The 24,388-nt window shown below is 40.4% G+C and overlaps 2 protein-coding genes across 4 annotated transcripts; one reads left to right on the plus strand and one right to left on the minus strand.

Moving 5' to 3' along the window:
- Positions 1 to 1,754: 1,754 nt before the first annotated feature.
- LOC109994236 (secretory carrier-associated membrane protein 1) lies at positions 1,755 to 9,854 on the plus strand. 2 transcript variants are annotated; one of them, XM_020647480.3, is made up of 10 exons: positions 1,755 to 1,989; positions 3,034 to 3,114; positions 3,332 to 3,442; positions 3,617 to 3,628; positions 4,425 to 4,533; positions 5,150 to 5,278; positions 5,524 to 5,683; positions 5,966 to 6,067; positions 6,157 to 6,274; positions 7,088 to 9,854. In XM_020647480.3, exons 1-10 carry the CDS (start codon positions 1,933 to 1,935, stop codon positions 7,247 to 7,249), a joined length of 1,041 nt encoding a protein of 346 aa, XP_020503136.1. In that variant the 5' UTR covers positions 1,755 to 1,932; the 3' UTR covers positions 7,250 to 9,854. The 2 variants fall into 2 exon arrangements, with proteins under 2 accessions (XP_020503136.1, XP_020503137.1); XM_020647481.3 differs by lacking the exon at positions 3,617 to 3,628 and having other exon boundaries at positions 1,756 to 1,989.
- A 546-nt stretch (positions 9,855 to 10,400) lies between these two features.
- Positions 10,401 to 24,333, minus strand: LOC109994207 (LHFPL tetraspan subfamily member 2a protein). Of its 2 annotated transcripts, XM_020647436.3 has the most exons (4): positions 24,159 to 24,333; positions 13,330 to 13,527; positions 12,791 to 13,216; positions 10,401 to 12,044 (listed from the first exon to the last, which is right to left on the minus strand). In XM_020647436.3, exons 3-4 carry the CDS (start codon positions 13,200 to 13,202, stop codon positions 11,788 to 11,790), a joined length of 669 nt encoding a protein of 222 aa, XP_020503092.1. In that variant the 5' UTR covers positions 13,203 to 13,216; positions 13,330 to 13,527; positions 24,159 to 24,333; the 3' UTR covers positions 10,401 to 11,787. The 2 variants fall into 2 exon arrangements, with proteins under 2 accessions (XP_020503092.1, XP_065805567.1); XM_065949495.1 differs by lacking the exon at positions 24,159 to 24,333 and adding an exon at positions 21,625 to 21,643 and having other exon boundaries at positions 12,791 to 13,527.
- Between the last annotated feature and the right edge of the window lie 55 nt (positions 24,334 to 24,388).

Raw genomic sequence — 24,388 nt, forward strand, 5'->3', positions numbered from 1 at the left:
TGCCAAACCTCATTTCGTTACTCTATACTTGTATATGTGTAATGACAATAAAGTTGAATCTCATCTCATCTCATCTCATATTTATACTGCATTATATTATATAACTGCACTCTGCATTACTGTGGTACAACACTGCCTCTCTTCTCTGCTGTTTACATTACTTGCTGCTATTTATCATACCAAGTCACTTTAATCACTTGTCACTTTATCTTGTCATTCTCTGCAAATACTGTCTCAATTCTCAATTCCCCCAACTTCATCATTCATTTTGTACTTGTATATACCCCCTGTTTTTATTTTTATTTTTATTTTTATTTATCTTACCTATTCTGTTTAATGTGTATTTTTGAGCTTTCTTGTCTGTGCTGCTGTAACGCCCAAATTTCCCTTCTGGGGATCAATAAAAGTATTATCCTATCCTAAACAGAATTTTTTATAATAATAATAATAACTTTATTTATATAGCACCTTTTAAAAACACATGTTTACAAAGTGCTTTGACAAACAGCAAAAACAAGAACAAAGCAAACTAAACCAAACACAGAAGAACATGAACAACAGTAAGAATATAACAGATGCAAAATACTAAAAATCATTAAATACAATTCAACAGAAAAGAACCCAAAGTGCACGATACCCAACAGAGATATATAACCCGACCATCACAAGAACCATCATAAGAAACCAGGCAACACAAGAACCCAACAACAAGAGCTGAGACCAAGAGGACCAAAGATTTAAAAATATGTTAGAAAGTGTTCAGTTCATTCCTTTAAATAGGTCTATAAAAAATATCAGTCTACATCTTTACACTATGCTTTACATATCGTCCAAGACCATATGACAGATGGTCTTCTTCCCTCCCAGCATACTTGTGTTGTACCTGTGTCGACGTCTTGTATGGAGGACGAGATCTGACAGAAGTATAAATAAATAAATGTATAAATAAATACTGGAATAAATAAATAAAAGAATGAATGACTAAATAAATAAATAATTAAATGCGTGAATAAATAAATAAAAACTGGTAAATAAATGGGACATAAATAATTAAATGTCTTAAATTTATTTCTACATTTATTTATTTCTACATGTATTTATTTCCACATATTTCTACATTTATTTATTTCCATATTTATTTATTTCAACATTTATTTATTTCCATATTTATTTATACATTTATTTATTTCTACATTTATTTATTTCCATATTTATTTATTTATACATTTATTTATTTATACATGTATTTATTTCTACATGTATTTATTTCCACATTTATTTATTTCTACATTTATTTATTTCCATATTTATTTATTTCTACATTTATTTATTTCCATATGTATTTATTTACACATGTATTTATTTACACATATATTTATTTATACATTTATTTATTTCCATATTTATTTATTTCTACATTTATTTATTTATACATGTATTTATTTCCACATGTATTTATTTCTACATTTATTTATTTCCATATTTATTTATTTATACATTTATTTATTTCCATATGTATTTATTTCTACATGTATTTATTTCCACATATATTTATTTATACATTTATTTATTTCCTTATTTATTTATTTATACCTCCATTTCTTTATTTCTACATGTATTTATTTCCACATTTATTTATTTCTACATTTATTTATTTCTACATTTATTTATACTTGTGTCAGATCTGGTCCTCCGTATCTTGCTCTCCGCGGTGCTGAAACAGTGACGCAGGACGCTGCCGTTCATCACGCATCCACTCCTCCTGCCATCTTTTTGTGCTACACGACAGGCTAACTGGCCAGGCGAGGGGTCTCCATCAGAAGGAGGCGGAGAAGCCTGCAAGCAGTAGAGAGAGAGAGAGAGAGACTGAACCTTCCCTGGAGAATCGGGAAGCTCTTCCACACAGGAAATAGTTATTAGAAAGGCTGTACAATGTCCGACTTTGACAGCAACCCGTTTGCAGACCCGGACTTCAGCAATCCCTTTCAGGTAGTTCACTAAGCCAGCTAGCTCGCTTCAAATCCCAAAGAGGCCAGTCTTTTTCATTAGCATCTCTTGCTAGCTAGAGGTTTTTCTTGGTTAACGATTTGATAGCTGGACGAGCTAATCGTGATCCACATGGTTTATCTCCATCTTCGCACATAATACGGCTGCTTACTTATTCAAATGGCTTTTGGGGTGCGTTGTTGATTTCAAACTTGTAACAACGATGATACAAACTCAGGACAAAGACACATGATGTTAGCTGGCTAGCTCTGCCCGACAGTAAACATTGGCACCTAGCGCCGGTTAAGATAGGTACATTATGTGCCAACAATTAATGCAAAGGGGATAAATATACTTCCTACTGAAGGCTGCTGTTGTCTCAGCAGAGCTCCAACTAAAAGGTGTTATTCTAACTCCACGTTACTTGCAATATTGACACTGAAATTGTAATTGAATTGTCTTTAATCATCCTAACTTAACCTCCTTAACCACCTTCATATAAGGCTTTAATAATAGTGTTTGACAGTAAAGATAACTTTGTGTGGTTCTTCAGTGTAATACTAGATATGTGTGTGCTCAGCACAATGTATTTCCCGTGGAAACTATCCTACCTTTTAGACAGTCTTTGCTGGTTTTCATTCAAAGCGAACACCTTCACAGGTGCAGGTTTGAATGTTCTGTCACCTCCCCCCCCGGCGGGTGCGTCACTCTGTGGGCGGAGTCACGGTTACAATGAAAACATCTATTTGCCCTCCATACAACATGCAGCCACATTATTGTGCCTGTACAGTTCCCTCCCCTCTTTGCAGATCCCATGCAAAGTTTGAAATTCCCACAAGATGTCCTTAAATTACCTCCTGGTCTATGTAGGCACCCTACCTGTACCTGTTGTCAGCAAATCAACAATAACTGTTAAAAAAATTACAGTAAATAGACCCAGTAGATGTGTGGTGAGCTGATGTGTTTAACACAAATCATAAACTTTTGATTTTGTGTTTTTGTAGTTTTTAACCCCTGAAACCCTTCATGGTCCTCTCTGTCCCATAGGATCCTTCGGTGACGCAGGTGACCCAGTCTGCCCCTCCTGGTGGTCTGGAGGAGTATAACCCCTTCACAGACGCCAGAACGGTCAGCTTTACTAGCAAATAAATGTGTTTGTCTGCTTCCTAGTTACTGACCTCATTTCATCCAATTCCCTCTTTCTCTCTTCCTCCTCCTCCTCCTCCTCTCAGTCACAGAGGGTTTCTCTGACAAATTATGACTGTGGCCCAGTTAAAGTTGTGATTCAGGGTCTTTTTTTAGATTGCATGAATATTAACATATCATAACTGTGATGGGTTTACAGGCGGCACCTGGAAATGCCCCCAAATCTGCTCCTGCCCCAGCTCAGAACACACAACCTGCCATCATGAAGCCCACAGAAGAGCCGCCAGCTTACTCACAGCAACAGACTCAGGTACTGCACACAGAAACATGTTGAATGTATACTCGTGTAATTTTCCTTTAACTTTCTTGAAGTTCCTATCATTGTTGTTCATTATAAACACGCTCTCTCTGTCTTAGCTTTTGTTTCACATTTCCTCTTGTCCCTCATATACTCACCTGTTTTCTGTTTTCTACTGGCCCACAGAGGCGTAATGAGGTACTGTCTATCATCTGATGTTTTCCATACATCTTTATGTCACTGTCTTGATAAGTGTGAATGCATTCCATGCCTTTTCCCATACCTCCTGACTTTAAAGCTAGATCAATATTTACTGGGGCTGTCAGCGTTAACAGGTTACTCACAATGCGATAAAGGTCTGAAATGAATGCACTTGATTTTTTAAATTGCGTTGATCTATTTTGTCCCATTGGGTGCACCGTAGCTTAGTCAGCTCACAGACAGCAGTGTCTCCCTGTAAGCACAGTGAATAAAAAAAAAAAAAAAAACACTTCTGCGCCTCTAAATGGCTCATTTGACATCCAGGTGACTCAGTTGACGAGTTAAAAGTAATGTTCACCTCATGACATCAAACAAACATTTCACTTTTTCACTGTCCTCTTTAGCTGGAAACATTTGGACTACCACTTTTTCTTTTTTTTTTCAAATAAAAGCAGTTTTGTACCCAAACAGGAAATACCCTTAGCTCAAGACAGCACCAAAATACAAAAAGAAAGCATATGACAACCTTTTTTGAAATCCAAAAATAATAAAAATGTAATTAATTTCAAAAAATTGTCCTTTGACAGCCCTTATATTTACTAGAAAGACAAGTGTGTGAACAAACAGTAGCTAATTGCTTTCCCAAACCTAACCCCATTTTTTTATTTTCTCAAACTAACACACCCAAGATCACGAGTGAAAAAAACACCTTCATTGCCTACATGATTGTATAATGACTCCTCTGAAAGGCTGGCTGGCAAATTCTAAACTGTTTCTGCCTTGTCTGTGTCAGGACCAAGCACGTGCTCAGGCTGAGCTGTTGAGAAGGCAGGAGGAGTTGGAGAAGAAAGCAGCAGAGCTCGATCGCCGGGAGAGAGAGTTACAGACCCACGGAGCAGCAGGTCAGCCAGTCCATCACTTAGTCGCCTGATAAATTCACTTACCACATTAACCCCGGAGTCTGCATTTGTCATCACCAATCAAAAGAATCGTGACAGTGTTGATGAGACTCAGAATAGGGATGTGTTACCGGTCACATTTTGCAAAACACCCTGACAGAATAAAAGTGAGCTCTCAGGAGAGGAAAAGGGATTTTAATGAGGAATGTGATACTATGGGAAAGTGTCTCAAGTTTTATGACACTGAGAAGAACTCTGCTTGAAAATTGTATGCTAATTTAAAAGTAGAAGGTTTTTTTCTACTAATGTTCACAACTTTAAAGCTATTCCCGCAATTTCAAATGTATTTAAAATAGTCTCAGACATTTCATAGTTAATCTACATCCGTACATTTATATACTTGTTTAATTATAAATAGTATTAACACTCCTTTAGCTTAGCAGAATGAGCTGGGGAAAAACAGGATTGTCTTTTTGATTGGCTACTTTTGTTCTAATTCTTGCACGCTCACTTAATATAAGTATGCTTCTAAATATAGTGTTTTAAATTAGAGTTAAAACTCATATACTGTACATTGCCGGGGAAACTACCAAGACTCCCGTGTCCTTTGTCCACACAGGTCGTAAGAATAACTGGCCTCCATTGCCAGAGAAGTTCCCAGTCGGCCCCTGTTTCTACCACGATATCGCAGTGGACATTCCTGTACAGTTCCAAAAGACCGTCAAGATCATGTACAACCTTTGGATGTGTAAGTGGCCATTGAAATCCCTGTGAAAACTATCGTTGTCTTTCATTTTGATTCTCTAAATTACTCCTTTAATCAAGTGGGTTTACTCCAGAACACACCTGCCTGTTTTCTTATTTTTAATATTTAAAGACAGACGGATGTGTATTTATTTTGCTGAGGATAAACTATATATCATTATGTTCTTGTCCTAAAATTACACTGAAGGTCCTAATTTTGTTGTTATTTTATTTTTTTTCCCCCATCAGTTCATGCAGGCACTCTCTTTGTCAACATGTTCGGCTGTCTGGCCTGGTTCTGTGTGGATGCATCTCGTGGTATAGATTTCGGCCTGGCCATGCTCTGGTTTCTGCTGTTCACCCCGTGTTCTTTCGTCTGCTGGTACAGACCACTTTACGGGGCTTTTAGGTAAGGAGACACTGAGAAAATTAAACTGACATCTGCAGCAGTCTCGCCCTCAACCATTGTTAAGTGATTACAACCATTACTTTTGATTTTAGAGGCTCGTTCTTCACTCTTCACTTATTTTCTAACCATGCACTTAATAATTATCAATATGGTTTGGCTATATTGGAAGAGCCTGAGAGAAGCAGGGGGGAATAATGCTTAGTGGTGGAAGATAAGTCAGGGACTAAGTTGAAGAAAGTTATTGATCGCTCATTCACTTCTTCTTCTGTGTTTCCTCTGCAGGAGTGACAGTTCATTCCGCTTCTTTGTCTTCTTCTTCGTCTATATCTGCCAGTTTGGAGTTCATGTTCTACAAAGTATCGGCATCACCGGCTGGGGAACATGGTGAGTATTTGTGCTTCTGCTGATTCTGTACCTCTGCTGATGAGTGTGTACTAAAGTTCACTAATATCGTCATTGTATCGTTCTGCCAGTGGTTGGATTGCAGCTTTGACTGGTCTGAACACCAGTATCCCAGTGGGCATCATCATGTTACTGATCGCAGCTCTGTTCACTGCACTGTCTGTGGGCTCGCTCATTATGTTTAAGAAGGTAAGACAATGACAGAGTACTCCAACATGACTGCATCAGTTGCTATGTAGTGTTGTAGTGAAGACCACATAAACCGAGACCAAGACATATCCAAGACCAGAGGGCTCCGAGACTGAGAAAAGACCGTGACATTTAGAGATCGAGACCGAGTCAAGACCATAAATATCACTGATCATCATCATGTTTGCAGCAGGCGTGTCACTCACTTAGACCGTAACACTGGGAAGGTTGCGGCCGTAACCGGGGGGGATAAAAATCGAATTATGAATGAGGCAGTTATTTGTTCTTTTAGAAAGCGGGGTTTCCTTCTAATCACAGTAATGATTTGGAATAATAGCCTATCAGTGATGGTCTGGACCGGCTTTAATTTAAAATCCAGAGTCCGCCCAGTCTGAGATCGAGACAAGACCGAGTCAAAATGCTTTAGATTCTGTGACGAGATCGAGACCTTCAGAAAGTGGTCTTGAGACCAAGACTGATTTCGAGTACTACAACACTGCTGCTATGTTTAATAGGTGTAAAGAAGGCATGAAGAAGCCATTTTATCTTGAGATGCAGACCGAGAAAAAAAGGCTAAAACACTTTAATAATGCAAATTAGTTGAACATAAATGTTGGAGAGTGGTAAGGCAGAGAGTAAAGTATTGGGGAGTGGACAGACACACTCTTGATTACTAAAGTTGTTTTAAATTAAAATGTGATGAGACAGAAATGAAACATCTACCTTGATCATTGAATGCTTTTCAAAAGGCCTCTTGGTAGATTTACATCACTTGACCTTATTCCAACTAATGTCCTCTTCATTTCTCTCCAGGTGCACGCACTGTATCGCACCACTGGTGCTAGTTTCGAGAAGGCTCAGCAGGAGTTCGCTACTGGGGTCATGTCTAACAAGACTGTTCAGACTGCAGCCGCCAACGCTGCCGCCAATGCTGCAACCAACGCTGCTCGTGGAGCCTTCAAAGCTCAGCCATAAACACACACACACACACACACACACACACACACACACACACACACACACACACTTAGACATGCTCTGTCACACATACAAGCTTATAAATACAGTAAGTTGGAGGTGCACAACTCTGGCCCTGCAGGCGATCGGATACATTTAATTCTGTTATTGAATGTTTCGCTCAGATCTCCCTGCGCCCTTTGCTTAAAACTTGCAAAGAATTTTTAAGAGGCATTAAAAACAAGAGTTTAATTAAATAGGGTGACCAGAGTTGTCCTTCTTCAATTAAATGAAGCATTCAGTAAAGAAAAAAAAAACCTCCTACATCTTTCCTTTCTGCTTTTCAGTCCGATGACTGTCTGCTCACAAACCTTGAAACATCCACTAAGTGACTTAGTGTATGTTAGACCTAGTGTTCTGCTCTGAGTGAGTGGGATTTGATCTCAAATTATGTTGCTCCATTCCTCGCTTACCCTGTTCCTCTGTCACCTTGAGGTGATCCTAGGTCAGGCAGAGGTTGCATTTTCTAGCATACCTTGTTTTTGTCACGGTGATGACCTCCGAACAGCCTCCTGCCTGTTTATAATACAGTCATGAAAAATGATAATCGAATTATGGTGTTTTGCACATACTAGTTCTGTTTTCTTGGTCAAATACTGAAAGTACGGTGAATGTTTGAATGGTTGGGCCTGTACGTGAATGTGAACTCTCACTTTTTCTATAATCCAATACTTGGTCACTGAGATCTGAAAGGTAAATTATACCTTGTCCCATATGTGTGCTTCTAATCTGAGAAAAATTATCATCCTGGTAATTTATGAAAAATAAGAATATGTTCTTATGTGAGAACCTGCCCGCCGCCCCTACAGCGCCCCAGTGACACATGTCAGTCAAACAAATATTCACTCTTTGTGTGCTTCTTTGATCGGCAGTGTGGGCTGGGTCGGCATCGTCGCAGCTTATTGAGATTTGGCCGCATGAGAAGAACATGCATGATTAGCACACTTGAGGAAGCGTCAAGTAATTCCGGCTGTTCTGTTTTTTTTTTTTTTTTTGGGGGGGGGGGGGGGGGGGTGTTATTTATTTTCCCTCTGTTTCTGTGAAAAGTGGGCTTTAAAGTTACTGCATGTCCCAGTGGCTATCTGATCGATACAGTTTTGGATTTTTTTGCGCAGATGTACTGACGACACCCTGTTCCCACCACAAACTTTTAAAGAGGCTCAGTCAGATATTATGACGTCCTGGTGCGCTAATAGGGGAGACAAAGTTAAGATACATTTTCATCTTCATCTTTTTATGTGTGTTTGACACTAACAGACTACTGTGTTGCTCATCTCTTTGTTGTCTTTGTAGCCCCTTACACTCGCTTACAAATCTTAACGCTGCTATAAATCATCTCATGTTTAAAGAGACACATACTGCACCACACAAAGGGGGATAAGTGGCCTGAACTGGACAGCTATAAACCTATGATTCTTTAAAGATGTAACTAGTCCTTTTTCATTATTACATACAGAGCTGAAAAGAAACATTAAGATAACAGAGGACTGGACTTAATGTACATTCAGTGATATCGCTAAGATACATGAATTCATACAATAACAGTGTTATCCAGCACGAAGCTGTACAGACTACTGTCACAGAAGTGAGTGATGGACATGGGTTACTTTTCTTGTTGTGCTTTAGCATCTCATAGCGGTGGTGAGTGTCTGAAGATGTGCATGACAAGAGGACTGATGACTGATCCTGCTTTGTTCCAAACGTATGATGAACTGAACATTATAGTGGACTAAGTACTCCAGAGATTGTTACACATGTAAAAGTCACCGATTCATCATTGAAAACCATAAGCTGACAGCTTAGTTGGCAGTATTGTTTTTGTTTGAAATTCATTGCACATTTCTTGTTCTATGTTGACCTTAGTGCAAAAGACAAAACCTTTTTATTTATAATGTAATTTAAGTTGTTTGCTTTTCAATTTTGTTGGGTTGGATTTAACATTGTGTATTATGTTTGTGTGGTTTTGTAAAGACATGATCATAGCATCAGCTAGATTGAAAAAGTGTTAAATGACTTATGTACCCTGCGGGAGGAGTGCTTGTGTAGAAGAGGACGTGTGTATGATTGGTATGAAAGGAAAAGGTAAAAAAAAATCTCCCTCAAGTGTTATTCTATGTCCTGAAAAGCTGTGAGAAATCTACCAAAATGTCCATATAGATTTGTTTTTAAATCTTGGTTTGTGATGTGTTCCCTAGCTACGTTTAACGTTAGGATAATACACAACTTTCCCGTGCTACAAACACCCACTCATTCTCCCGTACATCTAGAGGTCGACACCGTTTCTAAATGAAGCCATGCCACAGAGGGTCATTCCTTGATGTGTCGGGAGAGCTGGTCTGCAACCGTGTTGTGATCTGTGACCATGATTTCACTGAATCAGAGAAGAAAGTCATTCAAAAAGGGACACTTGTATATTTTGTAAAGTTGAACATTTGATCCCCATTATCAATCACATGTAAAAAGAAAATGTAATGCACTCTTGTCTGGCCTTCGTTGCATGTGAAATAGTTTGAGTTTTGTATATTTATGGTATTAACATGAAATAAAATTTGAAAGAAATATTTCTGGACTTTGAGAAAACCTTTATGCGATCACATCACTTTTATTCCATTTTTATCCATGTCATTTATTTTATTTTTAAAGTTATTTTTTGGGCCTTTTTTTCTTTGTTGGATAGGAGAGCTGAAGAGAGTTGTTGGGAGGACAGAGTGGGTAATGATGTCCAGCAAAGGGTCAAGGTCGGGTTTGGACCCAGAACCGCTAGGCTATCAGCGCTTAGGTACACTTTTTACAACATTTTTAACAAAATTCTTAGGATTAGACCTTAACACCAGTGGGTCCCGACTTCTGGGGTTAAGTGACGCCAAAAAAATACCCTTGTCATAGCTCTGAGAATAGAGAGCAGATCACACTAACAGGTTATCATCACTTAAAAGAACAATAAATAAAAGACCACAGTTTTGTCTTGGAACCCTGACTGGGGGAGAACTGGTTCAAGCCACCATTGTGTATTTTCTACTTCCCGTCTCTAGGTGTCAGTGTTTCCTCAGAAATTTAGTTTTTAACAAGCACTAAGCCTGAAGTTAAGGTTGTACAAGTGTAGCACAAATTTACTAAAGAAAGTAGTTTATTGAGAAGACCACAAATGACAGGCTGCAATTCTCCTCACACATTAACTCGTACATGCAGCATCAAACAATGTGCCACCAATGCTGTTACTCTTTTGTTAATATAACAAAAACAGTGGACAGTAAACATCAATTTAAAAGCATAAGACTAGAAATTCTTTATGTATTATAGAAAAACATCCATAGCATGATTTCACTTTTCATCCTCTCAGCCCACTCATTCTTCTTTCTGCAAACACGCCAGGGTTGAATTATTGCACATCTCAACTACAATGAATACAAGCAACCACATTATGTTACATCAACAGCAATGAAATGATGTATTATTGGGGGGGGGGGGGGGGTTGAAAACAGGGGACAATATTTAGCAATTTGAAATGAATGAAGGCCCAAGTGCAAAACATGGTATCAGCTGACACTTTAAAAGTGTCAAACAAACAAAGAGGATTTCTCTAGACCGCATTAACAATATACAAAGCTGACCTATTTCTCTAGAGAAGGCTTGAGTTTAATTTTCAACCACTTGTTTTTGTCTAGTCTGTCTTTACAAAGCTTGCTCCTTTCTGTGTGGTGTGCAATAAGATAACATTTGATAAGCTGTGGTGCAGCCTGCGTTATCTCACTGTGAGCAAACATCCCAACATGAAAGCTCACAGCAGTGTCGGAAGACATCTGGGCCGGTCTCTTGTTATTTTTCTGCACACACTCTGCTGGTTAATAAGCTGCAACGAACCCACAAACAATCCACTTAACAGAAGGAACTCCCTTTAAAGTGAACAATCCCATGAGTGGCACATTTCAAACAGGTAGGTAGACCGTCTGACTGTCCTGCTGTGCAGCCGATTCAGAGCATATGGACATTTTAAAAACCACAACAGTTAATGTCTTACACACACAACACAACACGTGTGAGCTGTTGTGGGGTGTTTAAGTGCACACATCTGTTAGTATTCAGAGGTTTGTTGAGGTCTGCAGGTGAACCATGTGAATGAACATTATAATGACGTTACAAACCTGCACACTGCTTTACTGGCAGTGTTAAACTTGTCCACAGTTACACTAACAACACTTGCGCTACCATTTCCTAAGCATTTCTCTATTACAATACAGTGGTTTGTATAAGGTGATACTTGTTACAAGAAATATCAGCATCTTGGTCAAAAACACTGAATAAGTGTGCAGGTAACTTTGTTACCAAGGCCTCTATCTTTCAATAATCAGCTGATTTTAACAAAGCAGAATACCCAAAAGGGATGGAATCACTCAGAGAATCGTCTGTTCTCCCTTTACTGACACGTACAGATTTCTATGTAGGAGAGTTTAAAAAAAAAAGGATGAGTCCGGGAGAATCCAAACAGCCTCAAAGTCTCAGAGCAGGCAGATCAGACTCTTCCCCTCTTCGATCTCCTCCTGCACTTTATCGCTGGATGTGGCGATCTCAGCCTGAGCAGAAAGGACAGAACACATGAAGGTCGCCAGCGTTCCTCCTATCGCTGTGTAGAACGCCCATCCAAGACCACACAGGGCCGGCCTGAAGGGCGAGGCCTCGGTGCTGCAGTAGCTCTTCACCTTCTCTGAACCCCAGCCAGCAGGGTACAGCATGAGACCGACCATCAGCAGCAGGCCTGGAGGGAGAGACGAGACCATGAGACGAAGGGTTGAGTCACTTGCATGTAAACATCAGGGCTGAGAGGACAAACAAGTCCAAGTGCAGCTGGGAACTAGGTGACTCAACTCTGAAGAAGAAAGCATATATCTTTTCAGCTGACAAAAAGAGACCCCCCTTCGATTGGTTACCTAGTCAACAGATCCGTCCAGCCGAACACGCCTATCGAAGCCCTTTGTTGAAAGAAACGCGCATAAAGACTGAGGTGAACTTAAAACGTGGAATAGCTTCTGCCAACTTGTAAACTCAGGTGTTTCAACTTGTAAACTCAAAGCAGAACTTCCCCAAAGGCTACGGCATGATTATAAAATCCACAGATATATGCTTGCATAGACATGTTGCACACCTACATTATTTGTAACAGGGTCCCATATTATTAGCATTAGCTTCAGCAGCAATGACGCTAACTTGTTATATAACTTGTCCACGGCCTGGCTTCTTCTGAGCGAATCACAGGACCGTATAGATTTCAAATAATGCAAATGTTATGTTGACTTGATATTTTCCTTTCTTGGCCAGTTTGTTCACAGCTCTTAACCTTGGTATATGACGTATCTAACTTTCTTCCTGTTTATGTCTTTTTTGAAGACTGAATAAACAAAAAGAAAAGAAGAAAATCAAGCAAACACCAACCAATAAGAGTTCAGCTAAACACTCACGCATCTTCATTCAGAGACACACAGACACACAAACAAGAAGTCTGACCTGCGATGGCCTGCAGCAGTCCACAGATGTTGAATAAGCTCTTCTTCAGGATGCTCTGGAAGCACAGGCTGAAGATGGAGATACAGGCCACCACTCCGAGCACTAACGTCCCCGCTGCCAGAAACAACATGGCCGCCTGCCAGAAGCCACTGGCCACTTCCCCAAACGTCCCAGCGTAGGGCCCGCAGCTGACCCCAACCCCTCGTCTGCCGATGCGAAGGCAGCGGCTGTAGAGACCCAAAGACGGCCGGTACTCCCCGGAGTCCACTCCCGCCCCGCTCGCACTGGAGTCCGAGCGAGGGAATCCCAGCAACCAATCAGGGCTCATGAAGGCGATGAGCTCAGCGAAGGCCACCAGGATGCTGAGCAGCGTCCAGAGCATGGAGCGGCATGTTACAATGACATGGCACATGGCGTTTTGTCTTTCTGAGACGGCGACAAGCAAATTCACAAAATAGAATCAATTTTTTTGGAAGCACTTTTAAGCTTTTCCAAGTGTCAGAGCGCTGATATAGAGGAGCCGAAATTCCTTTCCTTACATAGAGAAAGGTCCAGTCGGTTCCCTGTTTGGATCCAGATGTGCAGCTGATGTTATCCTCTCTGAGCAGATGTCAAGCCTACTTTCTTCTTCGGTTTTTCCCCCCTTCTTTTTTTTTTTTCTCCGGTCATCCCAAGACGTGCAGCTACAATGCGCCGAAACAGCTTCCCTCCGCCATAATGCTGTTTGAAAAGTAACCCTGCAGAGACACAGACACAGACTCTGTATGAAGTGGGAGTCACTGACGTGCACAAGAGGGGGGAGAGGGAAGAAGAGTGAGCAAGAGTTTAAGAAGACTGCTTTCCCATCCACTATGAATCATGAAGTTAAGCCTCCCACAGAGCGCTACCTCCAATTCACTACCAGCCAGCTGTGTGTGTACCACGAGCAACTATTCCAGATGTCTTTGGAACGGTCGGGATTAGTCACACACACACACACACACACACACACACACACACACACACACACACACACAGAGCTAAAGACAACAGATATGACTGTTACTGTCGTCATTTGATTTGTGATAACTGCGCCTTTGTGCATTTGATTTTTATCTGCAAAATGACTGGAGCCTCGTGTGTCTCACCGCTCAGCAGCTGTCAACACAAATCGGTGAAGCGCTCTGTTACAGCATGCCACATCTGACAGCAGCACACAGAATCACATGCCTGATCGTCTCTGCTGCAGCAAGCACACACATGAAATCTCCACTGGAGCTCCATCATTGCGCTCGCTTTTCAAAGTACCGTCTGAATAAACATATTTTATGCATTAGAGTGAGCGGTTATTGGATTTATTGTAGCCTTTTATTATGTTATAATTGATGCTGAAGCATTAAAAAGAATGTCAATTCTCTGTTCTTGATTCAACAGCAATCAGCAGCACATAACTCGTAACCTGTAACAGATGACGTGTTCGGAGCGATCCTCTAAATCTTCTCTGACTGCATTTGAGAGTTTGTGCATGCGAGTCACTGTTGAAGTGTGTGTCTGAGTGAGTGTGTGTATAGGTCCCAATCACAGTCATTGTTATACTGTTGCTATGTTATGATTGAGTCGTAGTGACCACACTGGCCTGGATACAGCTGTGGTCCCACGGGAGCTCTGAGGTTTCTTAGAAGGCCCCTGATGTCATGATCCTGTGTTATGATACACCCAGGAAAATATTCACGATCTGGTTAAGTTCAAGAGGGCTTTAAAAATAGTTGCCCCAGCCTTGTCCCAAAACTGTGAGATCAGGAAAAGGCCTATCTAACTAAATCACAATAAAAATGTGAAGTGTTTAAAGCTTCTTTCCCTTTTTTTCTGCTTAGATTTTTAGTTTAGTTTAAAATGTTGTTATTTAGAAAGCAGTTATAAAACATTCAATACTACAGATTTGACTACATTTTAGAAGAAAGCAACAAGAAAACACACAAGTCCAAGAGTAAAACAACAGAAAGACATGCAAAAGCCCTTTTATACCTCATCCCAGGGACTTTGCTTCATGTCACTACAAAGACAGTTATCAATGTCATTAAGTTATCAGGACAGTCCACGTATTGAAAAAAGGGGAATGCCAAATCTTGTTGAAGTGCCTCCGCTTATTCCACAGCAAGAACCAAATTCTCTCCAAATCAGAGTGTGTTACTATTTCTACACGTCACAATTGAGTGTGAATATGCTGGGTTTTTTTTTTTTTGCTTTGATAATTTTGTAAAATAGTAGCTGTTGAGGACATTTATTAAGTCGTTAAAACAGATCAGAGACTGTGAACAGCACCAGAAGGATGGTCAGGCTTTAAAATTGTATGTTTTGCAAAGATTTTAAGCAAAGCAAATGTTACTCCAGTGTTTCCTTACTTTGTTACAGCTTTCCACTGAAAACACAGTCCCTTTGAACCTTTAACAGCAAGATTCATGGATTATCCACGGTAATGGGACTATTTTTCCTGGAAAGTAAAGCTGCTGGTGAGTTATTGAAATCCAATTTCCTCAAACGTAAGCATCATTAACAAAATCTGTGGAGAAAAATGTCCCAGGTGTTTTTGGGGGGGACTTTTACCTCAAAATTTCAAAACGTTGTAACTCGAAACATGACTTTGCGCGGCATGATGCCGATTAAACTTAGTGAGGAGTGATGAAGTGACTCTTTAAAAGTGTCCCAGTCTGTACAAGTTATGAGATGTACTATAAATCATGCTTAAACTCGCTCCAATAGATTCATAACTTTCACATAAAAGAGAAGGAAGGCTTGTTGATCTTATGAGAGAAGACAATTTATTCATGTTATGACTCTTAAATCATGCTGAATGTGTCACTTAGCTGGTGATGAAAAGTTCAGCCCACAAACATTTATTAAGAGCGATAAGTCACTCTAATGTCCTGAGGGAAATAAATGTGGCATGAGGTTATAACCTCCCCACCAGCCTCCATTTGGGATGCTAAATCATCCCATCACATCTGTAGAGAATGAACACTACAGATCTGAGTCAGTTCAAAACACTTCAGACGATTTCCCAAGCTACAAAATAGGAGCATTATCTCATGCAGCTAAAAACGCAGACTGAGTAGGGGTAGAAGTGGGTCAAAAAAACAAAGTCACAAGCATGACGACATCTGACGAGAAGGTATGAGATTTGAAACACTTCAGATGCGGGTGTGTCTCAGTTCAGCGCGGCTCAGTCGTGTTTGCATTTCACGCCTGTGTTCTCAAGTAGTTCTGCTGCTGCTTTCATCCACGTGAAGAAAGGTGCATTCTTTTATTTTATTTTGTGTACAGGTTTGCTTTGTCTCCGGTTTGACAGTGATGCCTATCTGTGTCTTTCCCAAGTTCATCTTACACTATCAAGTTTGACTGAGCAGTATGTTAGGCGGAATGTCTGCTTAAAAGTCCCCTTATTCTCAATTCTCTTACTACAATCTTGTATCCTAATTACAGATTACATGAACCCTCAGCCAAAATACACGGTCTTCATGTAATTACCCTGCTTGGGAAAAAGAGAGGAAGAACATTACGGTTACAGGCTGACTGAAAGAATAGAATTAGAACAAAGAAGCTACTGCACAGCAACATTACTATTCATTATCAGAAAAAAATGGGAAATGACAGAGATAAACAGGAAGCAAACAGGAAGCAAACAGGAAGCAACAGCAGCAAAAAGCTTCTAACGCACAGTCAATGTGTTGATGATCAGTCAACTTGTCTTGCTTCAAGCTAAGCTGGTGATTTATGGTGCAATAGCATTTCATGTGCATGATATCCTTGTAAGGTGAAATTATACCCTTACAAGGATATCATGTCCTACAACTTTAAAGTCTGCACTGAACTATTAATGATGGACACGTGGATGAATGCATGTATACGACTGTGATGAACGTTATTCTTCGTTTTAGGGAAGCACAGCAATTCTTGTTGTACAATGTGACATGACAATTAAAGGATTTCTAATCTTGTCTATTTTGCATTTATAGGGTTTTTTTTAGGGTATTTGTAGTCTTCGAGAGAGGGCAGCTCAATTCAATTCCATTTAAAGCGCTATATCACAAAATGAGCACTCACAATCAACATGTCGCTCATTAGGTCTGAATTTATTACAACTAAGAAGACAAAATATTCTATATACTGTAAACAAACACTGCTTTCTCACCCTCAATGAGTACATTTTACCCATTAGATGAAGGCCTGAGTATAATGATGACCATGCTTTTACATCATTTTTATGTAGTCAGGTGAAGCTCTGGCTATCTTTCAGCTACCCTCATATTATTTGGTTCAAGTTAACTGATGGGAAAAAAACCCTGCTTTTTGGATTTTCTTTTTTATTTAGGAGGGGATATGTTGTAAACAGACACTGTTTAAAACGTTTAGGAGAACAGACAGACATGACATATAACAAATAGGCATTCTTTAGTATTATTTATTTATCACACTTCATATTGCGCTTTTTTTTTTCTCTAACGTGCGGTCATAGATTAAGGAGGGGTGCACAATATTCAATTATAGTCCTTGAGTTTATTCCAGCTCTTTTATAAGCCCCTATCACTCTCCTTATTGTTATCTAAGTTTCCATTCTCATTACTGACAATGGCTTCCCACAACAGCACTCATCCAGCCTGACTCACCACATAAAAACTGTGTTTAACCTCTATTTACAGCGACCATTAAAATATAGTAATGTGTGTGCATCCTGAATAAATATACATGTGTAATTGCAGATCTGTTAAGCATGTATCTTCGTGTTTGTTTATCTGAATGAGAGCCATCCAGGCTACAGTGTTGGGTCCTCTGTAGTGATTCAGAGTCTTCTGTTGGCAGCTGATTATAGTCCACCTAGGTCAGGCACGCTGCTGTCGGTTATGACTACAATACCCTCAAATTAGCAGCTCTGCCTCTTTAAACCACAGGGATGGAGTCTAAACATACCTTGTCGAGGCAGCCGGCAGCCACCTTGTGTGATCTCTCCCAGTTCTTACTGGAAATCTCTTCACTCAAACCTCATCATGGCTCTCTGTAGTCTCACTAAGGACGGCACTCTGAGGGAGATGGAAACTAGAAGGGACTTTTTCTTGTGCGGTGTTTTGAGGAAGTGTAGCTCTTTCTTTCTGTCTTTCTCTGAAGAACAATATTTTTGAAGAACAATATTACAATTTAGAGGGCTCTACTAAATAATAATGTTGTCACCCTCTCTCGTCAGTACTGGCATTACTAATTGGTTAAGCATACTTTTTTGATCATTTGCATACAATGGCTCATCTTCTGTAAGAAAACTCTTTAGCCTGGGGCAGCTCCATATACAGTCTATGAGCGTATTTTCACGGGAGTGCTGCAGTGCAGAAAGGTCACTACGTCCTGAAATTGATAAACACGCTCCACTTGTTTACGTCTGTTTGAACAGATTTCTGGGAAAGTGCTTGAGCAGCACTTCCTTGGCAGGGTCAAGCTTTTCTATGTGTTTATGTGAGTGCTGGAGGAGGAGTATTTTAACACTTCACGGCACATGAGACACTCAGAATTATGACTTATTCATAACCCGGTGATCAAGGTGAAAGGTCTCTGCCTCCCAGTTGCTTTTGATAGATATGTATCTTCTTCAAACTGTCAGATCTTTGTTACTGCTGCTTTCTGCGTGCCTGTCTGTGATATGCATCACCAACACTGACATATCACGGGGTCTTATGATTCTTTCATGAGTCGTGCATGACGCTGAGTTTGACCGATGTTACATTAGATATGCTACAGGATGAAAGCAGTCATTATTGCATCTGATCTGGACCTGTTCCCACACTGCTCTAATGTCCTGATAGAAACCAAGCCTGCCACACAAGATTACATGCATGTAGTGAGGGCCTGAAGCCAACACACACTTTTCCAACCCTTCATTCAGCCAGCCAACATGAACAGTCTCCTTTTTCTACTATGAGAAAAACTTTCATTAATGGAATTTATAGAAAGGAAAACCTGTGGGCTGACAGCGAGCCATGTGGACTGTATGTTTGGCTGTGAAAACCTGTTGGCCAAGCAGCCTCTAAGCTCAATCAAAAGTGTACAAATAAAGCAGAACATCAGTATGAGCTGAGACATTTTGCTGCCTCAGACAAAGCAGTGGACCGAGGCATATGTGGGTCACTCAGTTGGCCGTTAGTTAGAGGAGGCGGCCGGGTAGTAAATCTGGAGTAATTGCTCTGAGATATCAGCAAAGGGCTCTGGTAGCATGCCAAGGTGCTGAGGTAATGAGTTCTGACCGCTGTAGTCTGCCTGTAGAGGGTGAATGTGAATGAGGACTGAAGGTGGGTGGTTTACAGATAAAAAAAACAAAAAAAAACAGTTGACCCAGATTGGTCTACAAAGAGAGCGTTACACACAGACGGTAAAAAAAACAAAAACGTTGAAATAAAAAATCCATTCATGGACATTGATTGAGATTGGGATTGGGAAAGACAGTGGAAATGTTTCTGTTCCTCTAAAACCCCTTTCACACTTGAATGGCACTCCTGGACATTACCCAGGTGAGTTGAAGTGAAGAACGCAACCCTAACCACAGCAAACAAAGTTTTTGCTGGCAGCCTTCTAGTTCACATGTCCACATGAAGGCAGGATGAGCCAATGTGTACAACACACGAACACAGATGATACACTACAACATTCACTGCAAGCAAGTGGACTAACTGGTATTGTTCACTATGGTTTCAATATTATGATACCCTGTGTTTTGTAATCACAGAATCGCCATTATTTTTTATGATCGATAGTGTTGAAAAGTGCTGTTATCAGAGGTTTTAATTTTTGGCCTTTATATGCCGTCATTTGAGAGACAGTGGATGGAGTTGAAAATCAGCGCGAGAGATATGCGGGAAAGGAGCAACAGGTTGGAGTCGAACCAGGGATGCCCACTCTGAGGACCATGGAGTGTTTGATAGATAGACTCTTTATTTTATAAAAGAACACAAGGCATTGATTGGTATTAGTATCTTACTGACGGTAATTCTGGTATCCTGACAACCATATTGTTCACATATCTAAATTCCTCTGCTTCATATTTCTATAATGTTTGCTTCATTATTATGTTTCCCAGTGGTGTTTGTATTTTGAATAAGTCCCTATGCTCACCTCATCTAAGCCAAACCAACAATTTCCAGTAGTAGGAAGGCGTTCTCAGAGAACCTCTTGCTGTGCGGTATATGTGTGAAAGGGCAAGTCTGGAAAATGTCAGGACCTGAATGTCTGGAAATTGTCAGGAAAGTGTCCATACATCATGTGTCAAAATGGTTTTTGATGAGCACAAGCCTTTCACTGTTTTCAAAAAAGGGAATTTGAGCAGGTTTATCGCCCACCCAGATCAGATGATTCCCCACTTTGATCGGGTCTTGGAGGACTCCATTAGCTCATTCTTCTTCACTCACACATCCTGGACCAGAAACCTCAAACCAAGGGGAACTGCTCCCTAAGCTGCACAGCCTGCTCTGCTCTGGTGCTGCCATGCATCTGGACCAGCAAAAAAAAGGAAGGCCCTCAAAACCAAAAACCACAAAATAGGCACCATCTTTAGGACTACACAGCTACCCAAACAAGATGTGGACAATCACAGGCTGCTAATGACACTCTAACTTCCTTTGTGTGTTTCCAAGAATCAGGGAAATAAGAAACCCCAAGAGATATGGAACTAGTATGATAGCAGTCGGCGCACAGGGCAGGACCAAACATATCCCTCATTCATAAAAGAATGCAAGCAGCAGAGCTCTTGGAGAAGTGAGGGAGAATGGAGTGTATGAAGCAATAGGGAACATTACACAACCGATAAAGTGGGAACATACCACACTCTTAACACTCCATTTCCCAATCAATTTTTTTTAAGGAAATTATTTATTGTCAGCGATTTATCAAGACTATGTCGGGGCGTGGCCAAGAGAGTGATGTTAGAACAGCAGACAAGCCACAACATTAGCTGTAGAAAGAGACACCCCTTCCCCTGCAGCGATGGCTCGTAAATCTTCATCACAGCTCATTTTTATCAACTGAACAACAGCTTTGGATCAACACCGAGCCCTCTTTTGCCCTCAGGCAGTGTGAAAAAAGCAGACCTTTGTAACACAAACCAGGTTTTCCAACACATGTAGTGAGAACAAAGGCTTTCAGCCAAAAAAGGTATTAGAAGACCAACAAAGACACTAATAAGCTGTACATAGTAACCCCTTTGATCGTCACACCTGAGGGAGGCAAACTTCCACCTGCTTTCACAGCAAGCTTCATTCTACAAACAGGGGACAGATAGTTCAGAGAGATCCATACAAAGCACCAAAGAGCACAAGCACAAAGACAAGTTCAGTTTCTTTGGTTTACATGAGGCTTTCTCAACCCTCACAGATATTACGAAACAAGCCAATCTTCTGTCTACAAGAACTCTAACCATAACCATGTGAGCCACCGCATTTGTTGCCTTCTATAAACAGTGACGGAAAGAGTGGCAAACTGAGAAAAAGGTTCCCATGGATCGACCTTTACCACAACTTTTATCTAACTTCAGCGAGGGAGAGATGTTTGCCTTCGATTGCATGTTTAGTGCTCCAGAGTTAGACAGGATTTACTTGACCGACATCGATTATACACTATCAAATTATTCAAGCTGTAAAAAGCCAATAAATTTAGCCCCCACAACTGGGTGAAGAAATGCCGGTAAGTTCTAGCCTTCAAATATAACCGGGGAGGCTGAGGTTTCAGAGACAATAAGAGGCCCCAAAAATGTAAACAAGACCCTTCCAAAAGTGTGCAGGGACAATCCTTTACTGACGCACAAACAGTTAAAAATAAATACACACCTTAAAAACCATGGACGATGCCAGCCTGTGCTCACTCGTCTGGGGTGTAACTGCATCTAAACGCATGACTTCCAAAGAGAAAAGTTTCTCGTTTGTGGGCATGTGTTTGTGTGTGCACCAAAAAAAAAAAAAAAAAAAAAGAAGCCCTGAATAAAAACATCTCTGCCCTTCATCTGGTGCGACTCAACTCAACAAAGGCTTCACAAAGACGTGCCGACAGTGGCCCCCTTCACTCAATCTTTAGCGTTCAAAGACCTGTCACCGTTGGCCCAGAATTCACTCCCTCTATCTCCAAGACAGGCCGCTGTGGCCCCCTAACCTATTCAATCTGTGCAGCACCCCGGCCCCTCACTCCCTACGCATGACTCTGAGGTGGCCCCACAGACACTGACGCACAAAGCCCCTCAGTGACCCTCACATTTCACTTACACAAAGACAGGAATGACACGGCTTTGCTCTGCTCCCTCCTGACTCCTCCAGCTGTCTCATTTGTTTCTAAATAAGATGATGGATGGAACAAACAAACTTTTCCTGCCTTCTTCTTCTAAACAAATCAACCCTACCTCCTCTACAGTGGTGTTTGAAGGACCTCACAGTATTACTTGATATAAAACATGTGTTTTTGGAGGGGTTTGGATTTGCTACTGGTGCTCCTGGTTTCTATTCATTGAACTATGAGATGAAGTACAGTACAGTACATTACCTCGTACAGGTAATCCATCACGTCAAACACTTTCAGTTTCGCTGATTTTTTTTATCTTTGTTTTCATGAATTCAAAGTCGCTGATTTTACATCAGAACATCACTTCGACTGTCATATAAAGTACTCAACCTGTAATAGGAAGTGTATAAAAAAAGGTTATGGATCAACCTGTGTGGTGACTGCTCCCTAAATCTAAACATTTGAGCAGCCATTATTGATAGTTGATAATATAGTGTTGATGTCTGCAGCCTTGTGAATTCATGGGAGAACACAGGTCCACCATTTAGGTACATAATCTATCAAAAGACTATATTGATATTTTAAAAAAAAACTACTCCTGAGCAGATTATACATTAACATCATGTGTATTTGTGTATGTTTTAGTGTCTTTCCTTTTACTGCTTCTTCTCATATATCAGATTTTTTTCTTTTGCAGATGTTCTAAACCTCGGTGAAGATGCTGAGTTCCCACCAATCATTTGGTATAAATGTCAGCTATCAAATGATTCATCATACAGCTTTTGCATTTGAAAAGCACTGCTAACAAAATCACCCTTTGCAATCACAGTAATATCACTTCATCTGCTGATATGTTACAAGTTTGCACTTGTTATCTGGAGGTTGTCAAAACTAAGAGTATGCAGGTTGGGACAATCTCACTTAAGTCAATCACAGCTCAACTGCTTATATAAGAAAAGGCCTGGAACCTGTTGAACATTACAAAATGCTGAGGTGGAACAGTGGGAGTTCTGGTGAAAGGACTTTCTGAGAGATGGTGGCAGTGATTCCCCTCCTCTCATCACTGCAGTTTGTCCTTGAACTCAGCTAGAATAAACACTGAGCGTTTTCCTGGCTGTGTTTAGTTTATGATGTAGTACCACTTCCCCCTCTCTGTGCACTGTGTATCAGGCACAGAGCGCCATGGGTGGCTCTAGATGGACCTCCTCCTTCTTCTCCTCCTCACTGCCCTTCAAGGACATGAGGTTGTGGTGGAGGGAGAAGGAGAAGGGTGAAGGGGAAGTTGCTGTGTGAACGACAGATTGGAAATAAAAAACAATACTGAAGGAGTAAAATAACAGGTTAGGCTTCTCACAGAGATGTGGATGTGCTGTTATGTCAAACTGCTACCAGATGTTACTGTTATTGTAGACTGTCATTGTTTAAATACAATCTCGACATATGAAACTACTCTTTATATATGACACCACCTGTTTACATTTTCCATACTGTATATTCACATGTGAAGCAGATTGATTTAATGTTTATCTTGTCATGCTTGTTGTCCTTAAAGCTGTATGTTTGCCTATGTACGTGCATTTAAAATTGAAGTCAAATTCCTTATGTGTGTGTTAATGCCTGGCCTGTCAATCTGATTATGATTTAAAGATAAGATGCTGGACCTGAACACGGATGAAGCTGGCTATCTTTCTGCAACTGCATATCTTATTTCTACTCTGCAAAAGAAATGGCTGAAAGGATGTGCAAATCCACATCTCTTGCAGGAAGTGTCAACATAGAAACATTAAGTTACTTTATAAGTATTATTAGTTTCTCTCTTTGGATTAAGAATGCAGACTTCAACTTTCCAATAACAGTCACCACAACCACTGTTCAATTCAAAAGCTCAACCAAATTAAGCTCGCTTGAGTTGTGACTGACACATAGAGCAACATTAGCCCGAGAAGGACTTCTTGTGTGTCTTGTTCAATCCACAAACTGTTTCATTCATGACATTTTCAGCAACAGTAATCATACAAGCCATAGAAACGTGTGAAATCAGTGTCATAAACAGCTGCATGATGTCTGCTTGGTTGCGTCGTCCTCTACTTACAGTCTCGGTGTAGATGGTTACGACGCCGTGTGAAGAATGTGAAGAAGTTTTTTTTTTTTTTAGTTCTAAACTTCTGCTTTTTATCCAGGGCAGCTCAGCTCTGCTTTACCGAAAACCCATTCACCAACTCTCCTTTCTTCAGGACGTTACGCTTCCACTCTCACCCTCACACTTAAAGACATCCCACTAACATCTGACGTCACGCTTTCTCCTCTTTTCTCTTCTCCCTC

Source organism: Labrus bergylta, chromosome 2 (genome assembly GCF_963930695.1).
Source record: "Labrus bergylta chromosome 2, fLabBer1.1, whole genome shotgun sequence".
NCBI lineage: Eukaryota > Metazoa > Chordata > Actinopteri > Labriformes > Labridae > Labrus > Labrus bergylta.

Bases quoted from the DNA above. Each gene is read 5' to 3' on its own strand.
- LOC109994207 (XM_020647436.3), bottom strand. From the start codon at position 13,202: ATGTGCCATGTCATTGTAACATGCCGCTCCATGCTCTGGACGCTGCTC. The intron at 12,045-12,790 runs GTCAGACTTCTT...CTCTCCCTCCAG, and splicing joins ACTGCTGCAGGCCATCGCAG to GCCTGCTGCTGATGGTCGGT.
- LOC109994236 (XM_020647480.3), top strand. From the start codon at position 1,933: ATGTCCGACTTTGACAGCAACCCGTTTGCAGACCCGGACTTCAGCAAT. The intron at 1,990-3,033 runs GTAGTTCACTAA...TCTGTCCCATAG, and splicing joins ACTTCAGCAATCCCTTTCAG to GATCCTTCGGTGACGCAGGT. The intron at 4,534-5,149 runs GTCAGCCAGTCC...TTGTCCACACAG, and splicing joins ACAGACCCACGGAGCAGCAG to GTCGTAAGAATAACTGGCCT.